This window comes from Pleurodeles waltl, chromosome 5 (assembly GCF_031143425.1).
Source record: "Pleurodeles waltl isolate 20211129_DDA chromosome 5, aPleWal1.hap1.20221129, whole genome shotgun sequence".
Classification (NCBI taxonomy): domain Eukaryota; kingdom Metazoa; phylum Chordata; class Amphibia; order Caudata; family Salamandridae; genus Pleurodeles; species Pleurodeles waltl.
In genome coordinates this window covers 774394728-774419377 of record NC_090444.1, presented here as the reverse complement: position 1 = coordinate 774419377, position 24650 = coordinate 774394728, and the positions used below count along the sequence as shown (strand labels likewise).

At 43.1% G+C, this 24650-nt stretch overlaps 1 protein-coding gene across 4 annotated transcripts in view; it reads left to right on the top strand.

Annotated features, from left to right (window-relative positions):
- The window catches only part of KAT14 (lysine acetyltransferase 14), a 395910-nt gene that overhangs the window by 223113 nt on the left and 148147 nt on the right, over positions 1–24650 (top strand). For all 4 annotated transcript variants that reach the window (XM_069234742.1, XM_069234740.1, XM_069234741.1 and 1 more), the window contains one exon: positions 19824–20377. In XM_069234742.1, coding sequence (XP_069090843.1) covers positions 19824–20377 — 554 coding nt within the window. The remainder of the gene's footprint in view (positions 1–19823; positions 20378–24650) is intronic.

Here is a 24650-nt window from a genome sequence, read left to right as displayed (position 1 = left end):
TAACTTGCTCCCCTGCCATGCGCAGTTTATTCTTCATTAATTTGACTGCTAATGCTTCATTAATATTTTTAAAAAGGTTATAGAAGTTGTCATGAGTGCTGTGATATCTGAGGTAATTAGCAGTGCATGGCAAGGGCACCTGTTATACTTACTTGAAATAACTCTAACTGCTGAATTTCTAAGGTTTTGTACAAGTAAATTTAGAAGCTAACTATAACATACCTCTAACGTTTTCCTTTTTTTCAGTTAATTTCTATGTTTTTTTTTTTAATTCTAGTTTTTATCAATTCTATTTCCTAACTATGATTTCCCAGTAACCTTTGTTTTGTTTTTTTTCAGTGAATTTCTATGGTTTGTTTTCTGTAAAATAATTTTCGTTACTATGTGTTAATCCTACTACCGCCATGCATGGCCTTCGGCTGTGCATGGTGGGGATTGGCCGCAGGGCCTGACCTGTGGTCAGGTCCAGCGGTTAACGTCCTATAACCACTCAACACTGGGCCGCACACAGCCTTCACCTATGCTTGGCAGGTGTTGGCTGCAGGTACTGTCTCTCTGTGTGTGAGAAAATGTGTGAGAGGGTGTCTCTGGGTGTGAGTGGGTGTGACAGTATGTGCCTGGGTGTGAGAGGGTCTGGGTGTGACAGTAGGTCTGAGAGGGAGTCTTGGTGTGAGAGAGGGTGTGAGTGTCTGATTCGATGTAGAGTCTCTGAGTGTGTGGGTCTGTGAGTGTCTGAGTAGGTCTGTGAGTGGGTACATGAGTCTCTGTGAATGAATGCATGAGTGTCTGAGTAGGTCTGTGAGTATCTGTGAGGGTGTGTCTGCACCTGCCCGTTTATCCAACAAGAGTCCACAGTTTTGCACAAAATGTCTACCTGACTGAAGTACTTTCTACTGGTTTGTTAGTAAGTGCTACCTTGTTGGGTAAATGTCCAGTGTGTATTCTACATGACAGCTGTCTAATGGACCACGAGGAAATGTCTTCAGGCGACCTTGTGTGTGTTTAGCAATGTGATTGTTCCTTGAGCGTCTTTCTTCAGAAGTCAGTGATAACATAAATCCTGCTTTAGAGAAGCCAGCGAGACTACAAAGATGTAAATCTCCACCAAACCAGGGTCCTTCCTCTTATCTATTTGATTTAAGTGCTTCTTTGTTTTGTGGAGAAGCCCTCATGCTCCTTGACATCAAGAACGTGCCACCAAAATCATCGGGAAATGCACTGGGGAGGCCTCTTGGTAAGCTGTGCACCATCCTGGTAAAATGCAGTAAGCCCTTTGCATACTACTAAGGTGAACAGTGTGGGGCCAAGTGGGCAGAACTTTCAGGTGATTTGCACATTTGCATACTTGTATCAATTTAAAGGGAGATCCATGGACTCTAGGGGGAAGGAGGCCGCGTGGCCCTCCTCCATGGGCTGATTTTGGCCCCAGGGAACCCATCCCCTGGGGCCTGGCCTTCATTTAATAGGGGAAAGGGGGCTGTGTGACCCCACTCCCTGAGCCCATTTCAGCCCTGGGGACCCCATCCCCTGGGGCCCAGCCTTCACTGAATAGAGCAGGGGGGCTGTGTGCCCCTCCCCCCTGGCCAATTTTGGTCCTGGCACCCCAACCCTCGGGGCCCGCCCAGCTCTCCTGGGTCACCCCCAGGGCACATAGTGTGAAGTGGGACTGCAGGGGGAACCTCAAGGCCCCTGCGGTCACAGCTGGCTCCCCGCTTCCTGCGTGGCCAGCATTGCTTTTGCACACCGGGAGCTTCTAAACATGCAGCATCCTGAGTGCGAGAGCAATAGTTCCATCTCTTTCCCTGCCCGCATCTCTGCGGGCTTGGAAAGAAATGAAACCTCTGCTTCCAGCGGGAGAGAGCACTTTAACAGCTCTCACCCGCTAGAAGCAGAGTGTTTGCTCCAACTTGACGGAAGCTGTCAAAGCTCCTGCAAAGTCAGGGCAAATAGCTAGTTCTTGGGGATGGGCAGCCAGGGCCATTATTGGCTCCACGAGGGGGCCCCCCTCGAACCTTTAATTTATCCCTGTGGAGATGGTGGTTGCCGGGGGTTCGCAATGGGGCTGCAAGTGGGCAGCGTGCTCCCTCCAAGCCCACCACCTCCTCAATTGTAATCAGTTGCCCCGGAGAGGTGGTGGCCCCCAGGGCTATGGGGGAGGCTATACGGTCCTCCCCCATTCCAAATAAACATTTTGCCCCCCACTTATTTTAACATCATCGCCTCGGGGAGGTGGTGGTCTCAGGGGCTTATATGATTCCTAGGAGGGGGCCCCGTGCACCCCCTCCTTTATTTTTTTATTTTATTTTTTTTACCTCCCCCAATGCCCCTCGGAACCTGGTCCACCCGGGAACAATATTAAAGAAAAGGGCTAGAGACAGACCCTCTTTTTTTTTTTTTTTTTTTTTTTCATTTTTTTTTTTAATCTCTGAAAAATCCACGGATCCTGACCTGTAGATTTTTCAGTAATTTAAAAAAAAGAAAATGCTTTTTAACCCTTGCAGGGTCTTTGAGGGACCCCCTAGACAAGGCTGTGGGGACTCATGGTGACCCTACCCTGGCCCCTTTTTCTTCGTGGGACTTGGCTGAACCCCAGCAGATGAACCCACTGAAAGTATAAGTTTTTAAAATGTTATGACGATTTATCAAATGGTGCCAAAGTTGTTGCCAAAACAAAGAACACTCTTGCTATGGAAGCTAGGGCCTAACTATAAATACCTATATATGTATGTGTATATATTTGTGTGTGTGTGTGTGTGTGTGTGTATATGCAGCTCTTTATTGTGTCTTTGTGTACATGCATGATACAAGAGCCAGACCAAGCAAATCCTTCTTAGTTCACTTGCCCAACTAGAAACAGGATCTAACCACATAAAAATCAGTCTCTAGCAAGCTCCAAACAAAGTGCGACCAACATGGCAGTGCCACGCTTCCTTTGTTTGGGATTACAAATATACCCCAGACTTGTTTTAACCCTCATCATAGGCTTCATCTTATCAACAGTCGAGTCTCCAAAGAACTACGAAGCAGAGATTTTTGAATGCTAGTTTCACATGCTGAGCGTCTAACTAATATGGTAGCCTTTTATTATCAGATCTGCCGCCAAGCAAGACCTTTTGAATTTATTAAAATTGCATCTAATATTCTTACTTATAAGAGCTTTCAGCCAGCGCTTTTCATTCATGGTCTGTTGTGTCAATTACATTTTTCTCCCTCCAGTTTAGCATACTGCTCCAGCAAAGGGTCTGTCCACTACAGCTATTGGCTAACTTTAATATGGACGGTATTTTGTGAGATCACAACTGCGAAAACAGTAGTTTCCTTCGGTGTCAGGACCTACTATCACAGTGTGTACTTTTTTAGATCAAACACATTATTGCTTTTAGCCAATGTGTTTTTGTTTTATGCGGGGAAAGATCCGGCAGCTCCCCCAGCAATAAAGCTTTACTAAAAAATATGTCAAAACTACAGGTACAGTAACAAAGCCAAATAGCCTGCAGTCAGTGGCAGACCAATTGGTTTCGCTAATGCTTATTTTACATCATTAACATTATTTCATTTGTTGGCCTGGTTGTCTTATTTCCTATAAATGATTGGTCGCTTTGTTGGATGTTGTGCAAACTCTACAAGTTTGTACGTCGCTCAGTCAAATCTTTTGCATTTGAAGTACTCCGTTTACTTTTAAAAACAGTTATAAAAAATGCTGGTGGTGTTTCATTTTTTTACAGAAACTTCGTTTCCGGCAAAGTTTCATTTATATGCACTGTGGCTGCAGCAGCCCATACTTATAAAGATGCTCAAGGGCTTAGTATTAATTGCTGGCTAAGTAATAATTCAGTAAAAGGCAGGCCCATAACCTAATTTACAGACGGTTTAAGAGGTAATATCTTAACCAAAGTTTTATTTTCTGCCTCAATTTTCTCATTTGGCTGAATTGTAAGCACAAGTGGCTCAAATCATATAATGTGCAGTGCCGACAAATACTTCAATCATACATGATGTAATAGACTACAGTGTTGCCACCTAAGTAATTTTGATTACATTTATAGAGCACGTGAGAGTATTCATTCCGGTCACATATATATGCCGTTTACTAGATTTGTTTTATAGATTGCATAGAATTAGCACAAATATTCAGTTTTGGCTTATGGCATATTACAAGGAACATGCTTAGAATGATTTAAACTTTTTTCAGAAAAAATTGAAACTGGACCCAAAAAATGTACCTCTCCTATGGTACCAAAATACACTGAAACAGCAACCCTGTCTTTTTTATTAACCTAAGGGAACAATAAAGAGCAGAGAAGCTCACGTGATATCTGTAATGTTCATTGGTACAAAAAATGCTAAACTCTCTATTTATTGGGTAATTCAATGTATTATGGTAAATTATGAGACAAATCATCAGTAGTCCTCTTTGAGTGGCCTAGCCTGCAAAGATTGTTCCCCTCTTTCCATATTATTATTTGGAAGAGCGTGGATTTAGTAAGATTAACGGCTACTTTTGGAAGTTAAACGATCCCAAGTGTACTAAATTACAGTCTGTTCTCCTTCTAAAATGTTACGTTTATAGAATTTTCAGATAAAGTAGCTGATTTGTCAAACTATCATTCCATTACCCTTACGCTGTATGCTGACACCAATGTTCAAGTTCAGTTTATCCATTTTCAAGTAATCACAGCAGACCTGGAACTCCTACACAACTGTGCCAGTGCACCTCAGTTACAACCTGGCGCATCACCTTCCATTGTAGCAATGAACTCATGCATTGCACATCCATCCGGACATACAGTGCCCGCGCTATTCCAGTACTGAAACTAATATATAGTAGTCCCAGTGCCTCCTAACGCCACCCTGGCACGCACCCAGTTCCCTGCAGTCTTTTCTAGTGCTGTTGGTGCTCTCCAGAATATAAATGTACATGTCAAACTATTCCATTACTGAGGCTTTCCAAAGCACCTCAGTCATAACGTGCAGCAGTCACCATTATTCAGTTCAAGCATGTAGATAAAACACACAAGTTAGAAAAGGTAGTTATGTAAAGTTCAAAAGATGTCTCATATCTTCACCATTCAAGTGACTTAGAATGACTGTTGCATGTGAGAAAGATCATACTTCCATTCTATTTTCTGGAACTAATGATATGCTACTAGGACCCATGGTGCTTATCTAAGTCTCTGAGATGGACCATAGCTCACACTTCTGATTCAGCAATCCAGGGCCACTGGTAAGAGATTTGAATTTGGCAACTGACAGCCAATGTAGCTGGGCAATGTCAAACGAAATGTGACATTGCTTCCTGCTAACAAAAATAGTATTGTTGTGGAGTTATTCATTCTGCGAGAGTTTCAAACAAATATTTGGAATCTCTAAGTATAATCTATTGTTGTATTATAGAAATAACACATTTCTCTAAATACCATTTTGTGGTCATAAGGTAAAAATGGATGAACTCCACATACCACTATGAATATGGAATTTTAAATCTGGGGATGAAAGGTCATTACAGGTCTTTGTCAGGTAAAAAAAGAAATGTTTTTATTTACTTTCCACAAAGATTGGATCCAGTTACTGGCAGTCAGGCAAGCACTTCTAAAAACTTAAGTTGTAGATTGGCTAGCTGGTGCACATTATCGATTATGTTGCATAGAAGACATAGTAAATCCTAAGAGATGCTGACTGCGCAGTTGAATGTTTTGTCCCGAAGCACTTATCTAAATGGATGGCATGCTACTCTGTGTTAGGGGTGTGGTTGGAAGTCTGCTTTAAACCTATGTACAAAGTGTTTTTTTTATTTGTGATGACCACCATGTAATGAGGCACAGATCTTGACAGTATGATAGATGATGAAGAGTGAGATTCACACACAGACCTTTATTTTTGTTTTAGTTTGTTGTATGCTGGCAGCTGTGATGAGCACAACAGCTCCCGGATGTTTTTTTGGACTTTTTTTTTTATGTTTTCAGTCCAATTACCTATGTTTTTTGGGGGAAGAGGTTATCCACTCTGAGATCTTAAAGAACTGGAAGAGGTAGCAGGTGTAAGAAAGAAAGGGACTTGTAGCAGCAATTAATCTAACGTTTTTAGGAGCACACTCAGCAGATTGGCCTCACCTCTCCCACCTTTTTATGAAGATCAAAGATTCCTATTTTCTCTATGAATGGAGAAGAGGAAGGATTACAAAATGCCTCCACAAAAAAATCAATCATTGTTAGCGTTCATTGAGTGCTTTAGAGAGAATGGCACCTGCATTTTCTTACGCTCCTCAATATCTTGTACTTAGCAGAACAAAAGACATGTCTAAACATTGTCCAGGCACCTGCTGCCTGCAGTCAGGAATGACATGTCTTGTGAGTGTTCCTGAAATCCTGTCAGATGACTGACATTCCAACAAACTGTGACATCACTCGAGCGGGGCAGTATACAAGTCTGAGAGCAATAAATGTGCCTAATATAACAAGAGCCATTGACCAAATTATAGCAGTTTTGGCGAGTGGACAACTCCTTGTTTGCACTGAAACTGACAGCATGGGAGGCACGCTGCCCTCATTATGAAACATGACACTGTCATGGCTTGATTATCCTGCCTCACACTGACCAGAATGCACATACCTTGGATGAACATGCCTTGTTACTTCACACTGCCACAATAATGAGGTGATGGATCGAATGCTTGAATTAATCAATGACATTGACACTGGCTTAGGGTGCCATTTTAATTCATTGCTTTTCTCCCACCATGCAACTCTAGACAAAGGCCCACCTATTGCCAAATAATACCAACCCTGCTCTCCTTATGGAATAGTTCACCGACCTTCCAGCGACATTTCCCTCCAGAAGGGACCACGAACAACTCCAGACCAGTTTTACCCTACTTTGGGCTCATTAGTACGGTGTATCTTGATTTCTATTGCACAGTGAGCATTTGACCAAGGTCTGGGCAACTGCAATAACAAGGTGATGGATGGACGGATGGATGTTTGAATTAATCTCAGTCAGTGGCAATCACATAGGCAGCATTCCATCATTTTTCACCCAACATGCCACTCTAGACAGAGGCCCACCTTGCACAAATCAGTACTTACTATCCTCCTTATGGGAACAATCCCCCGTGAACTGCCAGGCGAGACCCCTCCAAAATAGACCACAAGCAACCTCAGACCGGGTTCTCCTTACTTGGGGCTCATCAGAAGGGTGTAGCTTGAGTCCTATGACACAGTAAGCATGGGACCCACATTTGGGCATACCCATCGCACTTAGTTTCAGCTGCAACAACCACAAGGTGATGGATGGAATTCTTCAATTAATCTCAACCACTGGCAGTGGCTTGGGATGCATTCCAGTCCATTGTTTTTCCCCCACATTCCACTCTAGACATAGCCCTTCCTTATGCAAACCAGTACTGAGCCTGCTCCTCATAGGAACAGTCTGCCCCAAACTGCCAGATGAGGCCCTCTCCAGTAGTCTGACAGTTTTTTCTTCTCTCAAACATATTCAGTGTGCAAGGGACATGGCCCATCCAAAAAACAGGTTTAAACATTTTAAGGACTGCAACTGTCAAGTGTCAGTAACATGCACCCACAATGTTGGCAGCATGAAAATGCTGCTCGAAGATGAACGAGAGGCCATGCATGACTGCAAAGCCAACCTTGCCATCGCAGAACTTGATGGAAAGTTGAAAAAGGCCCAGTCGAAGTCAAAGTCACAAAGGTGCTCTCATTCCTGGGGCCGATTTTGTGACTGTTCATTTTCAAAGTCCAGTAGTTCAGTCAGTCCAAGAAGTTAAAAAAAGCATAAGAAGTAGAAGCACAGGTTGCCTCCGTACAGCCACTTCCACTGTTCAGAGTCGCACAATGCTCTGAGTAGCTCCAGGCCACTTAGTCAGTCCACCATTCTGAGCGAATTCTGCAATTGATTCCGATGCATCCCACCGTCCCTGGGCTATTGGCGAGACTCCGACCGCTCCATGAATTTAAACCGACCTTGGACAATATCTTTGTTACCCTACCGGATCCCTCTTGAGCACCTTCAGGGCACAAGAAACCAAGGTGGCTTCTAGTTGGGTCACCACTGGGACATCTGTCCCCGACAGCCCCACTGTACCTCGTTTCAAGGCCTGCCCCGTCTCCGAGCCCTGTTCCACTGACTTTATCTGTGGCACAATGTCCAGTGCCACTATTGACGGCACAGCCACAGGCCTCAATGCTGGATCCGACATCACAGGCTCTGGAGCCAATAGTTTTATCAGAATCCAAAACTCATTTTCCCATGACCCCCAAGGTGGTGCATGATACATCTGCATTCCTTTTTTGACCTGGAAAACTCCCATCCTCATGCTGACGAAAATAATGATGTCAAGGATATTCCTTATGATGTCAAGAGCTTATTTCTGGATCTGCAGGATGCCAGTGGGCTGGAAAAGTTCCGGACATTGGCCTTTCCTCCTGTAACCCTGCTATAGCAACAGAGGATGCAGCTCTTTCTCAACGGTGATCAGAACAGGAGCATAAGTCTTGGATCTCACCCTGCCCACAACAGGGTGAAGCCAAATTCTTTAACTAAGAGGCTTAGCCCAGGCCAAATAAGCCAAGAATCTCTGCTTCCCTTCACTGGGGCCCTTTCTGATGTGCTGGTGGGCACCTGGATAAAGCCACGATCTTTCTCACCGGCTAATCAGCTAGTGGCAAGGTGGCATAGAACTGCTTTCGCGATTCGGATGTTCTCCTTCAGCACCCCACTCTAGTGTCCACAAGTTGCCTTAATCTTAATGCGTTTACGGCAGCCTGTCGGGGCAGGGAAGTCATGCAGCTGTTCGCCAAGTGGATGTTTTTGCTCCATCTGCCTTGCACTCAGGTCCATCAATTTTATTTGCCTCATGGGGATGTACTTGCATGTGTTGTTGTACAGAAGAGCGGACGTCTTGCCAGCTGTCCTGGATGCCACACGGCCATCCTAACAACACCTCACCACAGATGGCAAGGATGCAGCAAAGTACTCCCATCTGCTCAGGCCCAAATATGACTATCTGTCTGGGTATGGCAGTTGGGACCAGCATGGTACTTCACTGCCACTTGGCCATGAGCATGCTCTTCAATGACTCTAGGCTTTTTGGAGTAAAGACAAGTTCTGCCTTACACAGTTTTAATGAGAGCAAAGCAGATGCTTGCTCTTTAGGCCTATCCCTGCCTATTTGACAGTTCCCCCAGCAATCTAGCTCATTTTGAGGCTTCAGCACGGGATACCAGCAGAGGTAGGTCAGAACATATCTCAGCAGCAACCGGCTTCTCAATCCTTTTGAGCTAGAACCCGGGGATCAAGCCTACAGCATCCAGGGCCTCAGGCCCGCATTCTACCCAAACACTAGCCACCATCCCCACAGCTACTACAAAACTGATTTGTCATCCTCTGAAGCACACAATTTCTCAGTGGGAAACCCTATCATCTTCTACTCCCTGGATGAAGGAGCACCACAAATCCAACTAATGAGTGCTCCACATTTTGGAACACAGTTATTCCCTACTCTTTCTGTCATATCCTCCGGATATGCCACCCACACCTCAACACCACCTTTAAGACCTCTTGTCTATACTCTGAGGAGAAGTACAGGCTCTCTTTGCCAAGGGAGCCATTGAGAGGGTGCCGGCACCAGGGATAGTTACTCTGTTATTTTCTGGTGCCGAAGAAGGATGGACGTCTTAGTCCCAACCTGAATCTTGATCCACTGAACTGAATTTTAAAATGCTCAACCTGGTCCAAATTCTGTCTGCCCTGGATCCAAAAGACTGGATAGGGGCATTGATTTGCAAGATGCCTATTTCCACATTCCAGTCCTGCAGTCCCATAGATGCTACCTGTGGTTTCAGGTGGGCCAAGAGCACTTTCAGTACTCTCTGCTCCTTTATGGCCTTACCTGTGAGCCTGTGGTGCTCATGATGGTGATGGTGATGTTGCAATTCGTCTCTGGAGTTCTGGTAAAAACAGTTTTCCCATACCCCGATGGCTGGTACCGAAGACAAGCCCACATCAGTCGGTTGTAAGCCACCTCCCAAAAATGATCAACTTGTTTTTACATCAATGTGCCAAAGTCACACCTGACTCCTTCACAACAGCTCCCTTTCATTGAAATCATCCTGGATACAGTGCTTTTCCAAGCTTCCTCTCCGCCTAAATAAGTCCAGGACGTTCGGGCTATGATCCTGATTTTTCAACCCTCGTCCCGGGACTCAGTGAGAGCGGCTCTGAGGCTTCTTGGCTTCTTGTCCTTCTATATTATTGTATTTGCTCATGAACCACGCCAGGTGGCACATGCGGGCTTTGCAGTGGGATCTGAAGTTTCAGTGGGCTCAGCACTAAGGAGATCTGCAAGTCTATCCAAACAGACCTGCAGTTGTTGCTACTCGACTGCAATTGGACCGGCGGCTGACTCTGCTCCATACCCCACCCAGAACTGACAGTGTTGACAGAAGGATCGCTACTGGTTTTGGGCAATCATTTGGAAGAGGTGGAGATCAGAGTACTTTGGTCTCCAGTAGAAACTCTCCTCCACATCACCCTGCAGGAGTAACAAGCGATTCTCTTGGCAATGAAAGCCATGAAATTGGAATGGAGGCAGGTTCTCACAGACAGCAAGGTCAACATGGGGTATTGCAACATACGAGGCGGAGTGGGTCATGGGTCTTTTGCCAGGATGCTCTAGATTACTGGACTGGCCTAACACTCAGGGTTTTTCCCTGATTGCCCAGCATCTGGCAGGATATTTAAATGCTAGAGAAAACAAATTCATCTGCTGTTGCCTAGTGGACCACAAATGGCAGTGACATTCAGAGATGGCACGGGGCATCATCCAACAATATAGAGGACTGGGCTTGATCTATTTGCCACCGCAGAGAACTCAGGGTCAACACTTTTAAACGTTGGCGTTTCCAAGGCAGCCCTCCTTCAAGGACGACTTCCTTTTCAACTGTGGCTTGGGTCTCTTGTGTGCATTTTCAAACTTGCCTCTCCTTTGTAGAGTGTTGAAAATTATCAAGAAAGACCTGGGCTCAAGTCATTCTATTGGCTCTGGACTGGGCGGAGACAGAGTAATACCTAGAACTTCCAGTCATGATCATTTGTACTCCAATCAAGCAGTCCCTTTGGGAGGACCACCTCTCATAGCAGCAGGGCTGGGTCTTGCATATGTGCATCTTGCGTTTCCATGCGTGGAGATTGAGCAGCAACAGTTGTTAGCTTTTGATCTCCTTCCAGAGGTAGTTGGTGTCATCTTGGCAGCCAGTCGTCCATCCACCCAAAAATGATATGCAGGTCGCTAGGGTAAGTTTTTTTTGCCTGGTGCTGGTCCTCCAAGATCCAACCCTTGCTGCAAACTTGTTTGAAATCTTTTTGTTTTGTTTCTTTAGCCCAGCAACACCTTGTTGTAGCAATACTTAGGGACTATCTTTTGGCCTTTTTACGCTTGCCAGATTACCCACCACTTTTCAAATCAGCTATTGTGATACATTTCTTTGAAGGGCTGACGTGTTCCAGTCAACACTTTTTGTTATGCCACAGTGGAACCTTCATTTGGTTCTCACTTAGCTGACTTTCACTCTCTGTGAACTGATGCAAGTTGTTCTCTATGCCTATCGACCATCAAGACTGTATTCCTCATTGCCTTTACATCTGCAAGGCGAGTGAGTAAACTTGTGAGAGGGGCCTCAGTTTTTACATTAATTGGACCAGAGATCTTTTTTTAGCCGATCAATTGTTTGCGGTTTTCTCTGGGGCAAGAAAGGGGAAAGCGGTGCAAATGAGAACAGTTTCCTAATGGATTGTGCAGTGCCTTAAGACTTGGTATGGGCTAGCCAAAACCCAGCCCCCAGAAGGCTTGCATGTTCATTTTACCAGATTTCAGGCTGCTGTCGCTGTGCTGGAGTGTGGTGCGCCAGTCTGAGACATCTGCCAGGCTACCACATAGACATTCCTCCACACACTTACATACCACTACTATTGGCTGGCAACCAGGTCAGGCGAGATGGGTATTTTGCTCAAATTGTCCTGTAGAATTTCCAGGTCTGAGCCAATTCACAGACCCACCCCCGGGGACTTAGTGGTTTGATATCCATTCCCAAGCAGAGGGAATCTGCAGTTTGAAGTCTCTATGAGAAGAATAAGTTACTTTCCTTTGGCAACTCCTTTTCTAGTAGAGACTCTTTCTAACTGCAGATTCCTCATGGACCCATGTTCCTCCCTGTTGTGTAGAATGCACTCATGCAGTCCATTTATAAGATGGCAGTCTGGTGATCTACACACTGGCGTCCACTGAGGAGGGTACAGATCAGAAAGAAACAGGACACAACGTGCAGAGGTGGCACAGATATAGTGGCCCAATGTCACACCAGGGGTGAGACTGATCCAAAGTGCATTGGTGCAACACCACTGATTGACATGCAATGGAATTGCTATCAAAATTATCTGAATCCAGTCTGAAGCCTGGGGTAATTCACAGGGTGAGGAATCTGCAGATAGATAGTCTCTACCATAAAAGGCGTAACAACTTGTTGTTCAGGGTTCTTGAGTAGAAACTTCCATCATTAACATGGGAGGATACCCTTTGCGATTGTAGTTATAGCTTCTATTGTGTTACTTCAGAAGATAGTAATTTCATCACTCAAAGCTTTGTGATAAAACATACTTTTAATAAGATAGCCGTAGAGATTTGTACCGGATCAACATTTGAGTTCTGTTTGTGTTGTTTATCTATTTTATTTCTGGAATAAAATAATTATTTTGCTTTTACTTTAGAAGAAATAAAGTAATCTCCTCCTCCCTGAGTGTTTTCTGCATGGGCAGTTTAGATGTATATTCAGACAAAAGTGAAACTACTAACTTATTTATAGGCTTATCCTAACTATGGAGTTATGTGAGAGTATCCCTCTAGTCTGTTTTTATTCAGAGGAATCCCTTTGCTTGATAGCGTGTTTTCTTCTTGTTTGTTTTACAGGCAAGTTCATGGTTTCAGGTATTCTGTGACCATATTTCAGCTTATTCTACAATAATTTCAGATTTATTTGTAACAGTGTTGAAAACTTTAATTAAATGTTGGCAGCAAATATTTGAGTATGTTGCTTTATGTACCGATTCGGATAGTCACCATATGTGACAGAGTAAGATAGAGTAACTGTTTGGTAATGGAGGAGACTACTGATCCAATGAAAAACACTTTGTTTTGTTACTAGCAACTTTAATTTGGTTTGGCAATGCTGCACAGCATTTTCCAAAAATGGCATGCATGCAGCTAAGGCTTCATGCATACTCAGATTTGTTTCCCATTCAAAGTTAAATACGAATACTCGGCTCGCCAGTGAAAAACACTAGATGAAAATACATCAACATTTGTGTACTCCAACTCGAAAACCATTTGTTGTTTGGTTTAATCCTGTCCAGTGCTTTCAAATAAGCACAAAATGTCTAAGGGCATATTGACAGTTTGTGAACAGGTTACAGAATTGATTTTTAAATCTAAACTGCCCCACTTTTGCGAATATATATGTGCCAGAAAGGAACGAAGTGCGGGCACTGCACTTCCAGGTTGACTTGCTTAAGACCCAGAGGACTGGAAAATGCATCCAGCTTCCCAATAAAGAAATACATGTGAAAACTGTGCACCCCATTCTCATTCTGATAAAACAATACTGGGGCCATCCGATCCAAGTTGGTATTAGGCAAGAGTTGGAAAGGGAGAAAAAGGGTAAGGGCATGCTGAAGCATTTTAGAAATTCCTTTTATCCCCAAACAAAAAAATCAAATGTAATATTTTAAAATTACTGAACCTGTCTGTGGACCCTGTCCCTCTTGGCCAGCTGGTTTTCATGGTTCACAAACTGAAATGCTCTACTATACCTGAAAACAAGCATTTGTAATGCAATACGTCTGCCATTTGCTTGAGTTAGAGCTATTGGCGTTGTAAATGTATAACTCGACTTTTGTTGCCATTATCATTTGTCAACCTTGACGCATAATTTGGTTCTTGTTGCCACATAATCCAGTAGCTCTGCATATTGGATGTAAAATTATAATATATTTAAACTTGATCTTTGCAAGGAAATGTGGCACAGTAACTAAATGTCCCTGTTGTAGTGAAAGACGCACTAAGTGCCTACATTGCAGTGACACACTGTGTGTTTATTGCATCCGGAGCATGTGAAGGACAGTGTTCGGGAATCCATTTGCAAAGCAGATCATGGAAACCTACGAAGGATGAGAGTAGTTGGAAGAGGGATACTGCTGAGAGGAATTTAGTTTGGCACTGGGAGCTGCATGGGTGCTTAGAAAGCAGATATTTGTTAACGCTGCTGCAGGAAGCACTTGTTATTCCTCACACATCGCTGTAGAGAAGGGAATACAACACAATCAAGTAAATAATTATAGTAAAGAAAGGGCAGGACTTGCCAATACTATAAGGTTGTGATGTAACGGCAGAGCTGGCGACTTTGGAAGTGAGGATCCAGGTTCACATCTGGGAGTCGCCTCAAAATCGAGATTCCAGGGAAATCAATTAATCTTGATGCGTTACAGCAGTGCTCATGTAAAGTGCTAGAAATACCTTCGGGTTACGTTTATGCTATATTAAACAAAAAAAACAATTCTTCCCAAAAGGTGCTCAAGGGCAAGAAGCCTTCCAGCAAGGGTGTGGGGCGAGGGAGGTTGCAGGTGAAAATTAGCAAATGAAGTCAAGAATTACTTGAACCTAGTTGTGTTGTAATCAAAACTATTAATTGTTTGCAGGTCTAGTGCTATAGTAAGGCATTACTAACCTTCATGTAGGCGATAGCAGATTGCCCCAAGAAAAATAAAATATGGGTCCTTTTCCAGATGGGGTGGCAGAGGGGACACTGCTTGATTTGTTTCTATGGTTGCAGATGGTTGTCAATGGCATGCATTTTTCAAGGACCGTCACTCAGACATGTGTTTCATGACCTGGAGAAGGAGACAGGCCAGCAGAAAATATAAAAAGAAGGAGTAAGATGATATATGAAAACAATGAAAAAGGGAGAAAGCAGGGATGAAAAAGAAGGCACAATAAGGTCTGATAAAGAACACAGACTGTAGGCAGGTGCAAGGAAGAGGCACATGGTAGAACCAAGATTAGTTTACCTTCATTTCAGCAAACCTTGGCATTCTGAAAAGCTGACAACAAACTCCAAAGCATCTGCACTTCTTAAAACTTTTTTTTGTTTGTTTTTTTAAAAGGAGACCCTGGCTGATATATATTTGTAACTTTGATGGGAAGGGCAAGGAGCCCTTACATTGGCTATGATTTTATGGAGTCATTCTGACCTTCCAACAGACAAGATTTCCAAGGGCTGTCCGACCAAACATTTGAAATTATTATATTTTATATGACGTTTCTAAGCACTGTAGTGACTGGTTGTTATCTTTCCAATTTAAAGTATTACAAAATGTGACAATGCCGCTTTGGGATTCGATCGCACTGTCAGATGTAGCATTCGTTCACTGAGGCATCTTCCCACTTGATGCCGTCACCTCCCCCGGCCCGACTTGGAGGGATAAAACGCTAATAAAAAAAAACAAGACAAAGCATTTCTGCTCTCCCAATGCCATGGAGCACAAAGGGGGGGTAACAAAAGGTAGAAAATGGTAATAAAAAAAAATAAAAAAAAGCCAAAGCATTTCTGCTTTTCCACTGCTATGGAGCGAAACCTAAAGACAAAAGAAGCAATGTGATGTAACTGGTGCTCATGCAAAGTGCTGCAATACCGCCAATCGAGTTCATGCTATATGAAACTTTAAAGTGCCATGGAGCGGGAAGGGGAGAGACAAAAGGAAAAAGTAGTTTTCTCAAATTAAAGCATATTGGCAATGGTGCAATCATCCATGTAACAGGATCAGTCTGCAAGGCATAACAAAACAGCCACAAAGCAGGACATATGTAAAGCATTTACCAATGACATCAAGGGATTTTTGCAAGGCAAGCCCAGGAACAAATGAAAGTGATGGGTGTGAGATGGGCGTGGTTAAACCCCACAAATAGATTACAACAGGTTGGGAAAGAAGCAATTGTGCGCTGCTATGCTCAGCCTAAAAAGTAGTTTGCCCAAACTAAAACATATCTGCAATGGTGCAATTATCCATGTAACAGGGTCGGTCTGCAAGGCGTATCACAACAGCATCAAGGCAGGACAAGCGTAAAACGTTTACCAATGACATCAAGGAATTTCTCCAAGGTAGGCCCAGGAACGAATGAAAGTGATGGGCGTGGCTAAGGCCCAAAGAATAGATTACAACAGGTCGAAAAACAGCGCTTTTGGCGCTGCTAAGCTCACCCTAAAAAGGGAAGAAGTCTGAAAAATGTATGGCCAGATGTAATGCCTGCATCCACACCCTAGTGGACAATGCACAGTGGTGTGCCAGCAGGCTCCGAGGGCAGAAGGAGTGTGTGCTGGTGGTCAAAAGTGACAGAGTGCAGCAGGGGCCTTGCCTAGTGGACTGTATGGACTGGTGAGCAGCGAACAGGTAGTTACGAAAGACCATGTCCTACACCCATTGTCCTTTGTGGCCTTGAGCACTGGGAGAGGCTCGAGAGTGAGGAAGTAGTCAAATGCCAGTCCCTGCACCTTAGATCTCGCGGGTTCAAAAGACCTGTTATTATAAACAGGTGTTTGGAGCAGCAGTACTTTGCTTAGGGTAATGCTCAGTACATGCTGGGCACATCATTACGAGTAGTGTACATGGGTAAAGATGGCAGGCACATTGTCAAATCTAAGACCATTGCAAAATTGTATCGTTACAAAATGAAAAATATCACTGAAAAATCTTTTACGGTTGTGTGCTAAGATTAATAACTAACTCTATAAAACAATTCCCTTAAAATGAGGTATTTTGAATGGACGTTGAAATGACAGAAATTCTACTGTTGTAATTAGCTATGCCATCTTAGTGTGTCCAGCGTCCTCGCTTGCTTTAATGTAGCGGTGCATTTTACATTACAGGAGGATGCAAAGCTGCTGCAGTTTGATTAATGTATTTGACAGAATAAACAGAGAAACCAATTATTTTTACAATAAACATGTATCTATAGAAATATGCACGTAAAATAACATTTTGCCTGAGTTATTTGACAATGGGTGTGTGCCATTTATTGGTTGTGGAGTATTTATGTGGTTGCAGAATTGTCAGGCACTGGATTTGGAATAGAGTAGAATTTTGGCAATATTTATTGTCTCGGCCTGTATGTACATGTATGTTGGGATTAATATTGTAATATCCGCGTTAAGAAGCAACATTATGCTGTGAAACCTTTGGAGCCACCCCAGGATTACGTAGACAAAGTCTTGGATGACTTATTGCTTGTAGCGAAAGTCTTTAGTTCTGTGTTGAAGAGCGGGAGTGAGGAAGCTTGCGGAATCTGAGTTCCGAGGAACTTTCAAATCCTAGCATTGTAGCAAAAGAAGGCCTACCATCTTTTTTCTCTTGCATCTGTTTCTTGCCTTAACTGTGAGTAGAGCTCAGCTGGGTGATTGGTTTGTGGATGGTCGTTTGATCCCCCGGGGAGGCCCTTGGCGATGGATGCACCACTGCATTGCAGCGGATGTATGTACGCAGGGTCTGTGCCATGCTGCGAGCTCGGTTCCCTGGCCTACCAGAGGTTCCATCGGAGTGCCGTGCTTTGGAGGTGCTGTGCCGCGCGCAGTCGCCACGCAAACTGGTTACCAAATTATAAAATTGCATTCAGGAACAGCGGGGTGACGTTGGTGCGTCCTCTAGGGCCCGATGGGAGAGGGATGTGGGGGAACCTATTACGGAGGAAACGTGGTGGAGTTGGTGTGTGCATATGAAAGCGCTGTCCCCGAATTATAGGCTGCGGCTGCTACATTTTAAGTTTCTGCATCGCATATATTACACGCCTAGTGGGTTTTATTACATGGGTCTGCGTGCGGATGCGGGCTGTGAGCGCTGTCGTGCTCCGGACGCTGGTTTTCTGCATCTAGCATGGGAATGCGGTGAGGTTCCTGCCTTTTGGGTGGAGGTTTTGCATATAATTGCTGAGGTGACTGGATCGGAGATACCCATTTCCCCCAAAGTCGCGCTGCTTGGGTGTGTGAATGAGATCAGTGGGCCTCATAGAAGGTTGGTGGGTCTGCTTCTGCTTCTGACTGAACGCAGAGTTGCTATGTGCTGGGGCAGGGGGCGAGCGCCAAGTGGGTCTGAATGGTTGCGGGATGCCGCCTTTTGCCCGGATCAGCTGATGTTTTGGGAGCTTCTGCCGGAAGGCTCTTGACCAAAGGATATTTGGGCTCCTTTGCGTCCTTACCTGGCGACCTTGAACGGGCAGAAAGAATGATGTGTGCTTGCTCGTGTTTTGATGTCCTTTCTCATTCCCCCTGATTGTGCCGTGGTATGTGCATGGCTGATGCTGGCTGGTGCACTTCTGTTTGCGCACTCTACCTGCCTTTTGCCTATTTCCCTTTGTTACTCTTTCTGTTGTATTCCTGGCCTCGATATTTGGTTATGACGTCCCTCCTGGACTTTACACGGGGACTGTACTGATTTTGATGGCTGATGATCTGGGCCGGTGCTGATAATATAGAACTAGACGCACATTGCAACGGACTTTTGTGCCCTGTTGAATAGTATCTACTTCGAGGCGGAGGAGGGCTGTATTCTGTTACAACTTGTTTCTATAAATGCGGGGCCATTCTTGTTGCTCTTTGTTCTGTGCTTATGCAATAATCAATATATAAAATATAAAAAAAAAATTTAAACAAAAAATGTGAGTAGAGCTCGAGCATCCTTGCTAAGTAAGTGCTGTACTTGAGTTTCCTGATCAGAAATGAAACATACAATTTGGAAGACTATTAGAGGGAATTAGTAGAAATATTTTGTCAGTGATTTTATATGGTCGGTATGATCTAATGGCATACCCTGTTTACTGACAAGTATCCTTAAAATATTGCTTTACCCACAGTGAAATACAAAACGAATGCATACACTAAACCCATATACATACATAAATTAAAGCCAATTGAATTCAAAGAAAAGTGAAGAACATTAGTAAATCACACGTTCAAAATGCCAAGGTCCAGTAAAGCAAGTTACAACTTTGCGTGTGACCATTGATATTTTCAATAACTTATCAAATAAAAGAAAACATGAAAGGCCAGGATCCTTATTTCATCCTTATTTTTAATCATATATTCTGCTTCTAGTCTCCACTTTCCATTGTTTTCTTTTGGTGGTGGAAAACATTCATGTTCCATCTAATATTTTGACAGACGTTATGACAGACTGGAGACTGTACATGCAAGATCTACTGTATCTCAAAGATTTGATATCCACATGAATCTTGAGTAATGTAATGGTTGTATGAAATAATACAAGGCTTTATATCATTTAAATGGAGCAGCAGACTAAGTTGATGGATATTATTTAGGCACTGTGTCTGGAAGTGTTGGAACTCAGGTGGGTCAGATTGCCTCGTCTGAGGGCTCACCCAGATCTCTTTGGAGCTCAAATATGATTGTCAACGGTATTACACTTTAAATATTAATCTACCTTTGTGATGTTGGCTGGTTGTTAAATTGTAATTTTTCTCCACTTCGTTTTCAAACTAATGTTTGCAGAAATACAAAAATCAAAACAGAAAAAGCAACAAATATAATGGTAAAAACAACAGTCTTCAGAATTTGTTTACTGCTTACATTGTAGACAGAAACCTATTGAGTTTCATCAAGACTAATATGTTTGTTTTTTTGTCTGGATTAGTATTTTGTTCTTATTTTTTGTGATTCATTTCCTTAAGGTGTTTTTGTTTTTTCATGATGCAGATGATGAAGACCTTGAAGGAGATGGACTCATAGACCCAGGACACGAGTATGTTTCACCATTTGGGACATCAGTTTCTGGGGGAGCTTTGAGTAAAAAGAAGGTCAGGGTCCCAGAGCATATTAAGCAAGAGATAGAAAGTGAGGATGAAAGGGCTGAAAGAATGGACAGTTATGCTGATGGAGCTACAGATTTGAACACTAGTGGACGTGAAAAAAGGAAACCTGCACCTGGGCCGGAGGATAGGCCCCAAGCTCCTAAGTACTCCTGTATGAGCCTCTACGAGGAGAACCTTATTTTGAAGAGGTTGGAATCCTGTCCCAATGCATTAGCCGTTTCCTCAGAAGGAAGGAGGCTAAGAAGAAAGTTGAAAGTCCGACAAGCCAAGAGAGAGAGGGGACTACCACTTTTTGATTTAGATCAAACTGTGAATGCTGCTCTTACATTAGGTGGAGGAGTTTACGAGCAAAAAGAAGGAATGACTGGAAGGGTCCCAGTTGGAAAAACATCATATCGAACAACGAGCCAAGACTGTCGAATTTTAGATAGATTCCAGGTAAGTGCTTTTTTCATTGTAGCTCACAATGTTTGCAAAATTGTTAACTCCTTTGTTACTGCCTGTGAACAGTTGCATAGATTAGTAAAAGCTGGAAAGCAATTGTGAGTGAAATTTGGATTGTTCCAAACTCTAATTTGGATGTGATGGGTAACAAGGAACTTGATTGAAATGTTGAAAATAACAGCTCTGATCACATCGCATACCAGGGGGCATATTTCCCATCATGTTTTTTGTGAGTCTGTGCCACTACATACCTTTTTCAATTAGGGTTGCTCCACAGCAAAAAAGAGATGTGATGGCCATTCGCGTCTTAATCCTTTTACTGTATCAGGAATGCCTCTTTAACTAGTGAGACTCAAACTACCCCTAAAATATGTGAGTGCAATTTGTGGTCTCGGGCAGAGTGACAGATCTTGTTTTTTTGGGAAATTAACAAGTGTAGGTCAATATCTAGAAGTTGATTGAGAGAAAAAGGTTTCTGTAGAAATACATTCTGCTTATTATCAAATATCATTAGTGAGGTCATCTCGGATTGTATTTGAGATGTCATCAGTGATGCTGTGTAAGGCCATGAGCAACCCACGTTGTGAGGTAAATTATGTGTTGCTAACCATAATTGGAATATTTTAATGATTTTTAGATTTTTCATATTACCTGTATATCAGCTTAAGTGTGTGCAAGGGACTTCTAGAGTTCTCAATAAAGAACCTATGAGGAAAGTGGTTAAATACATGGTGTGGTTGTGAGACCTCACTGTGTAATAGTGGGTCCAGTCAACTTCATTTGGAAAACCTTAGCTCAACTATAGATAGCTGTGGCTCCGAGGAGTTAGGCTTTATCAAAGGAATACGTGTAAATCATTAAGAAGAAACAAAACTAGAAAGAAACAGGAAACCATAAAATCCCAACACCAATTTATAAAAAAAAAAATATGTTGTCGTTCTGACTTCAAACTGACACCTGAGCGACACAAATCCATCGGAGGATTCTGAGATACAAATTTTTTTAAAGGAACAATAAATCACTTTTTTTTCTTTCACCAGAATAAATCATTTTAAAGGATCAAACTTTGGAAAACTTTTATAAAGTCGTACACTACTACTTTAGCCCGCTTTGGGCATCCACCTGTGGCATGGAGCGAGTCCAGTGACCAAATAGGCTTAGTAGGTCACTTACTTTGCAGTAAAAGCAGTCTCCTGTCCAGTTCCAGTCTTTATGGGTGAATCTCCATAGACTCTAGTGGAGTCGTTCTGATGCAAGGGGTACAGAATACAGGATGCTGATCAGGTGACTTCTGGGGCTACTCCTCTGTCCACAACCATGATGCGGTGACTTTGGACAAAAGGGTTGATGTCCTTCAAAGTCCTGTTGAAGTTCAGCCTAAAAAAAGTTGCCACCCTCCTCCTTTTACAGCAACACCAATGGTTCATTTTAACTGGTGATAACTTCTGTTTTGGGTGACCATGCTGCACTATGACTCTCCCAGGTACAGAAGATTTGGGTGCAACTATTAAGGGTTGAGTTTCTGTCTCCAAGGCTGCACGTTGGCAGTCTGTAAAGGTCAGGCATTTTTGGCTATTAACTCACTAAGACAGGCTTCTTCCACTTTTGTGACCCTGTAGCTGTACCAGGAAGTCAGCTAACTGACGATTGGAGTCACTTCTTTTGTCTGGGCTCAGGTATGACATTTTCTCAAGCAGGGCGCCACAGACACAGTCCTCTCTTTGCTAGCCTAAAGAGCAGGAGATGCAATGCTACTTTGCTGCAGCCGCTCTTTTCTGGGTCCAGGGAACAGCAGGGCAGTCCTTCCTTGGTCTACTTTTCAGCATAGACGTGACCTGAACTTTATCCAGTTAGTGCCATAGAGGGATGTGGCAACTACTAGCCAATGGATTACCAGGCCCCCTCCCACCTAGCGATGACTTCCTGTGAAGTGTTCCAATGTACCAAATGTTCAAGGAGGACTCATTTTGATAATTAACTCAATATAGATGAATATCAGCATTTGATGTTCTAGTCCAAGCATGGACTAATTCTGTATTTTAATAAATCCACATACGGCGTGATAGAAAATGGATGTCAGTTTTGTATGATCATCAAGTTTATACAAGAAATTAGAGCAGCAAGAACAACACTAATTAATCATGATACAAACACAGGTAACCTACTCCAGTCCCACTAACTCCACATCAGTCTCACTAACTCCACTTCTAGTGGACATAAGGAGGTCACCAACTCTCTGAGTATCTAAAACAAACAACAGTTAATAATTAATCAGTCCTGTCTGATGCCACTTAGGCAATCAGAATCCTTCATGAAAAATTTCTGCAGAAATGCAATGAGTTTCATCATGAGGGTCTGTGATCGATATTTCGGTCTCCCATGGCTTACAGTCCCTGAGACCTTCCTCAGGACAACGTGTCATGAAGGAATTAATTACAACAGTTGTTGTTCCCTGTTTCTGAGACTGTGTATCAGGACACTTCATTCAACTTCTCATTGTGGTCCAAAGATGCGCTCAGCTCAACCTAATATGCCTCATACTTCCTCCCACAGCAAAGCGCACTTGGGAATCCTTAATACTGCTTCTACAAATAGGTATCCAGACTCTTAATTCAAGTGTGCTATACAGATCCGCTTCATACTGAAAGTCCCGAAGGCTGCAAACTGAAGTGTGGCATCTAGCTATCACAGAATGCACTATTCTGCCCACTTCCAAAATGGTAGAACCCTTCTCTTGGTGTGTGGAACTTCCTATTTCAACCCAGAGGTGTAGCTACCTGGGGGGCTACATGCCTACCAAATAGAAATACAGTTTGAAAACCTCTTTTCTCTCTCTCTCTCTCTCCTTGACACCAGCCTTTCTCCAAGAACACAAAGAAAAATTGCCCTTCAAAGGCAGCTTGCTGTTTGAGGGTTGCCTTTTGGGCTCACACTCTCTTGCTAGGATAAGTCACACCTCTCCAAGAGCAGGGCCTCTGTATATCTTCCTGAGAGTCGTTCACACCTTCCCCCAGGAGGGCAGACAGCTGCCTTTTGGCCAGCAGCCTTAAATAACCATTTGAAAACTTTTGGGCAACAAAGTGGCTCCTTACTAAAGTTGCCACTTATGAAGTTACATTTAATTTGACTTGGACATCAAGCTGGTTTTAATACAGTGATCTTTTTACACCTTGAAATATCCTGTTTAGTAGTTCCCATTCAACAGTTTATGCGGCTGAGTTGTCAGCGTGTACAGCCCTGTACTCGCCAGTGGGGCTCCTATCCTTTCCACATTAAAAACAATGCAGGGTTTTTAATGACAGGTCATGTCAAGTTAAAAACTACATATCAAACATTTTAATACATTGCATCTTGCCTTTAGGGCTCAGTAGGCCTGCTTTCGTTTGACTTAAAAATATTAAAAAGGAAGGTTTAAGCTTTGCCATCACTTTAAATGGCAAAGGCAAGTTAGCAGTTGAAAACTGCTATGCTAGATACCATTGGCAGGCTGAGAGTCACACTTTGCTTTGTCACACTTGTGGTGGCACAATAAAGTGCTGCAGTCCACAAAATACACTTACAGGCTCTGGGCGCCCCGGTATCATATTTTAGACACTTAAAAGTAAGTTAATGTATGCCAATTGTGTGTAAACCAATCCATTATATATATAGTATTGGTCAGAGCACTGGCACAGAGGGCTGTTTACCAGGTCTTGTTGTACCTTCAGAGTTGAAAAACAGCAGCATCAGTCCAAAACTTGGGGGTTATCATGCAAAAGAAGACTTTTCCTTACAGTTCTCCATATTTAATGAGGTAAGGTAATCATAGTTTACGTTAGCAAAATCAGTGATTTTTCCGGAGGTTAACTAGTGTGAAAAAGTGGATTATTAGTTGAGGTGGATGTTCATCTAGAACAAGAAATAATGTCACTATTCTTGTTAGGTCCAGTAAAGGTTTCAGTAATTTAAACCTAAGTGTAACCCATGGTAGCTATGGAATAGAGCAGGCAGGCTTAACGTAAGAATGCAATTTATAACCATAGAAAATACTTTAACGAAAAAAATGACACTAAAGCAACAGAAATCCAATAAGGAAAACCGCAGATATAATTTTTCAATTTTTGTAAATAATAGCACTAAAAGCACAAAGCCTCTCTGGACAGCTGGTCGTTTTAGAGTGGGACAGTGCTAAAGGTTTAGGCTGACTGCAGTGGAGCGTGAGTCAGATAGAAATACTAGGTTCACCCCCGTCAGAGGTTTTACCGTCCGACTGAGGGCCTGATTTAGA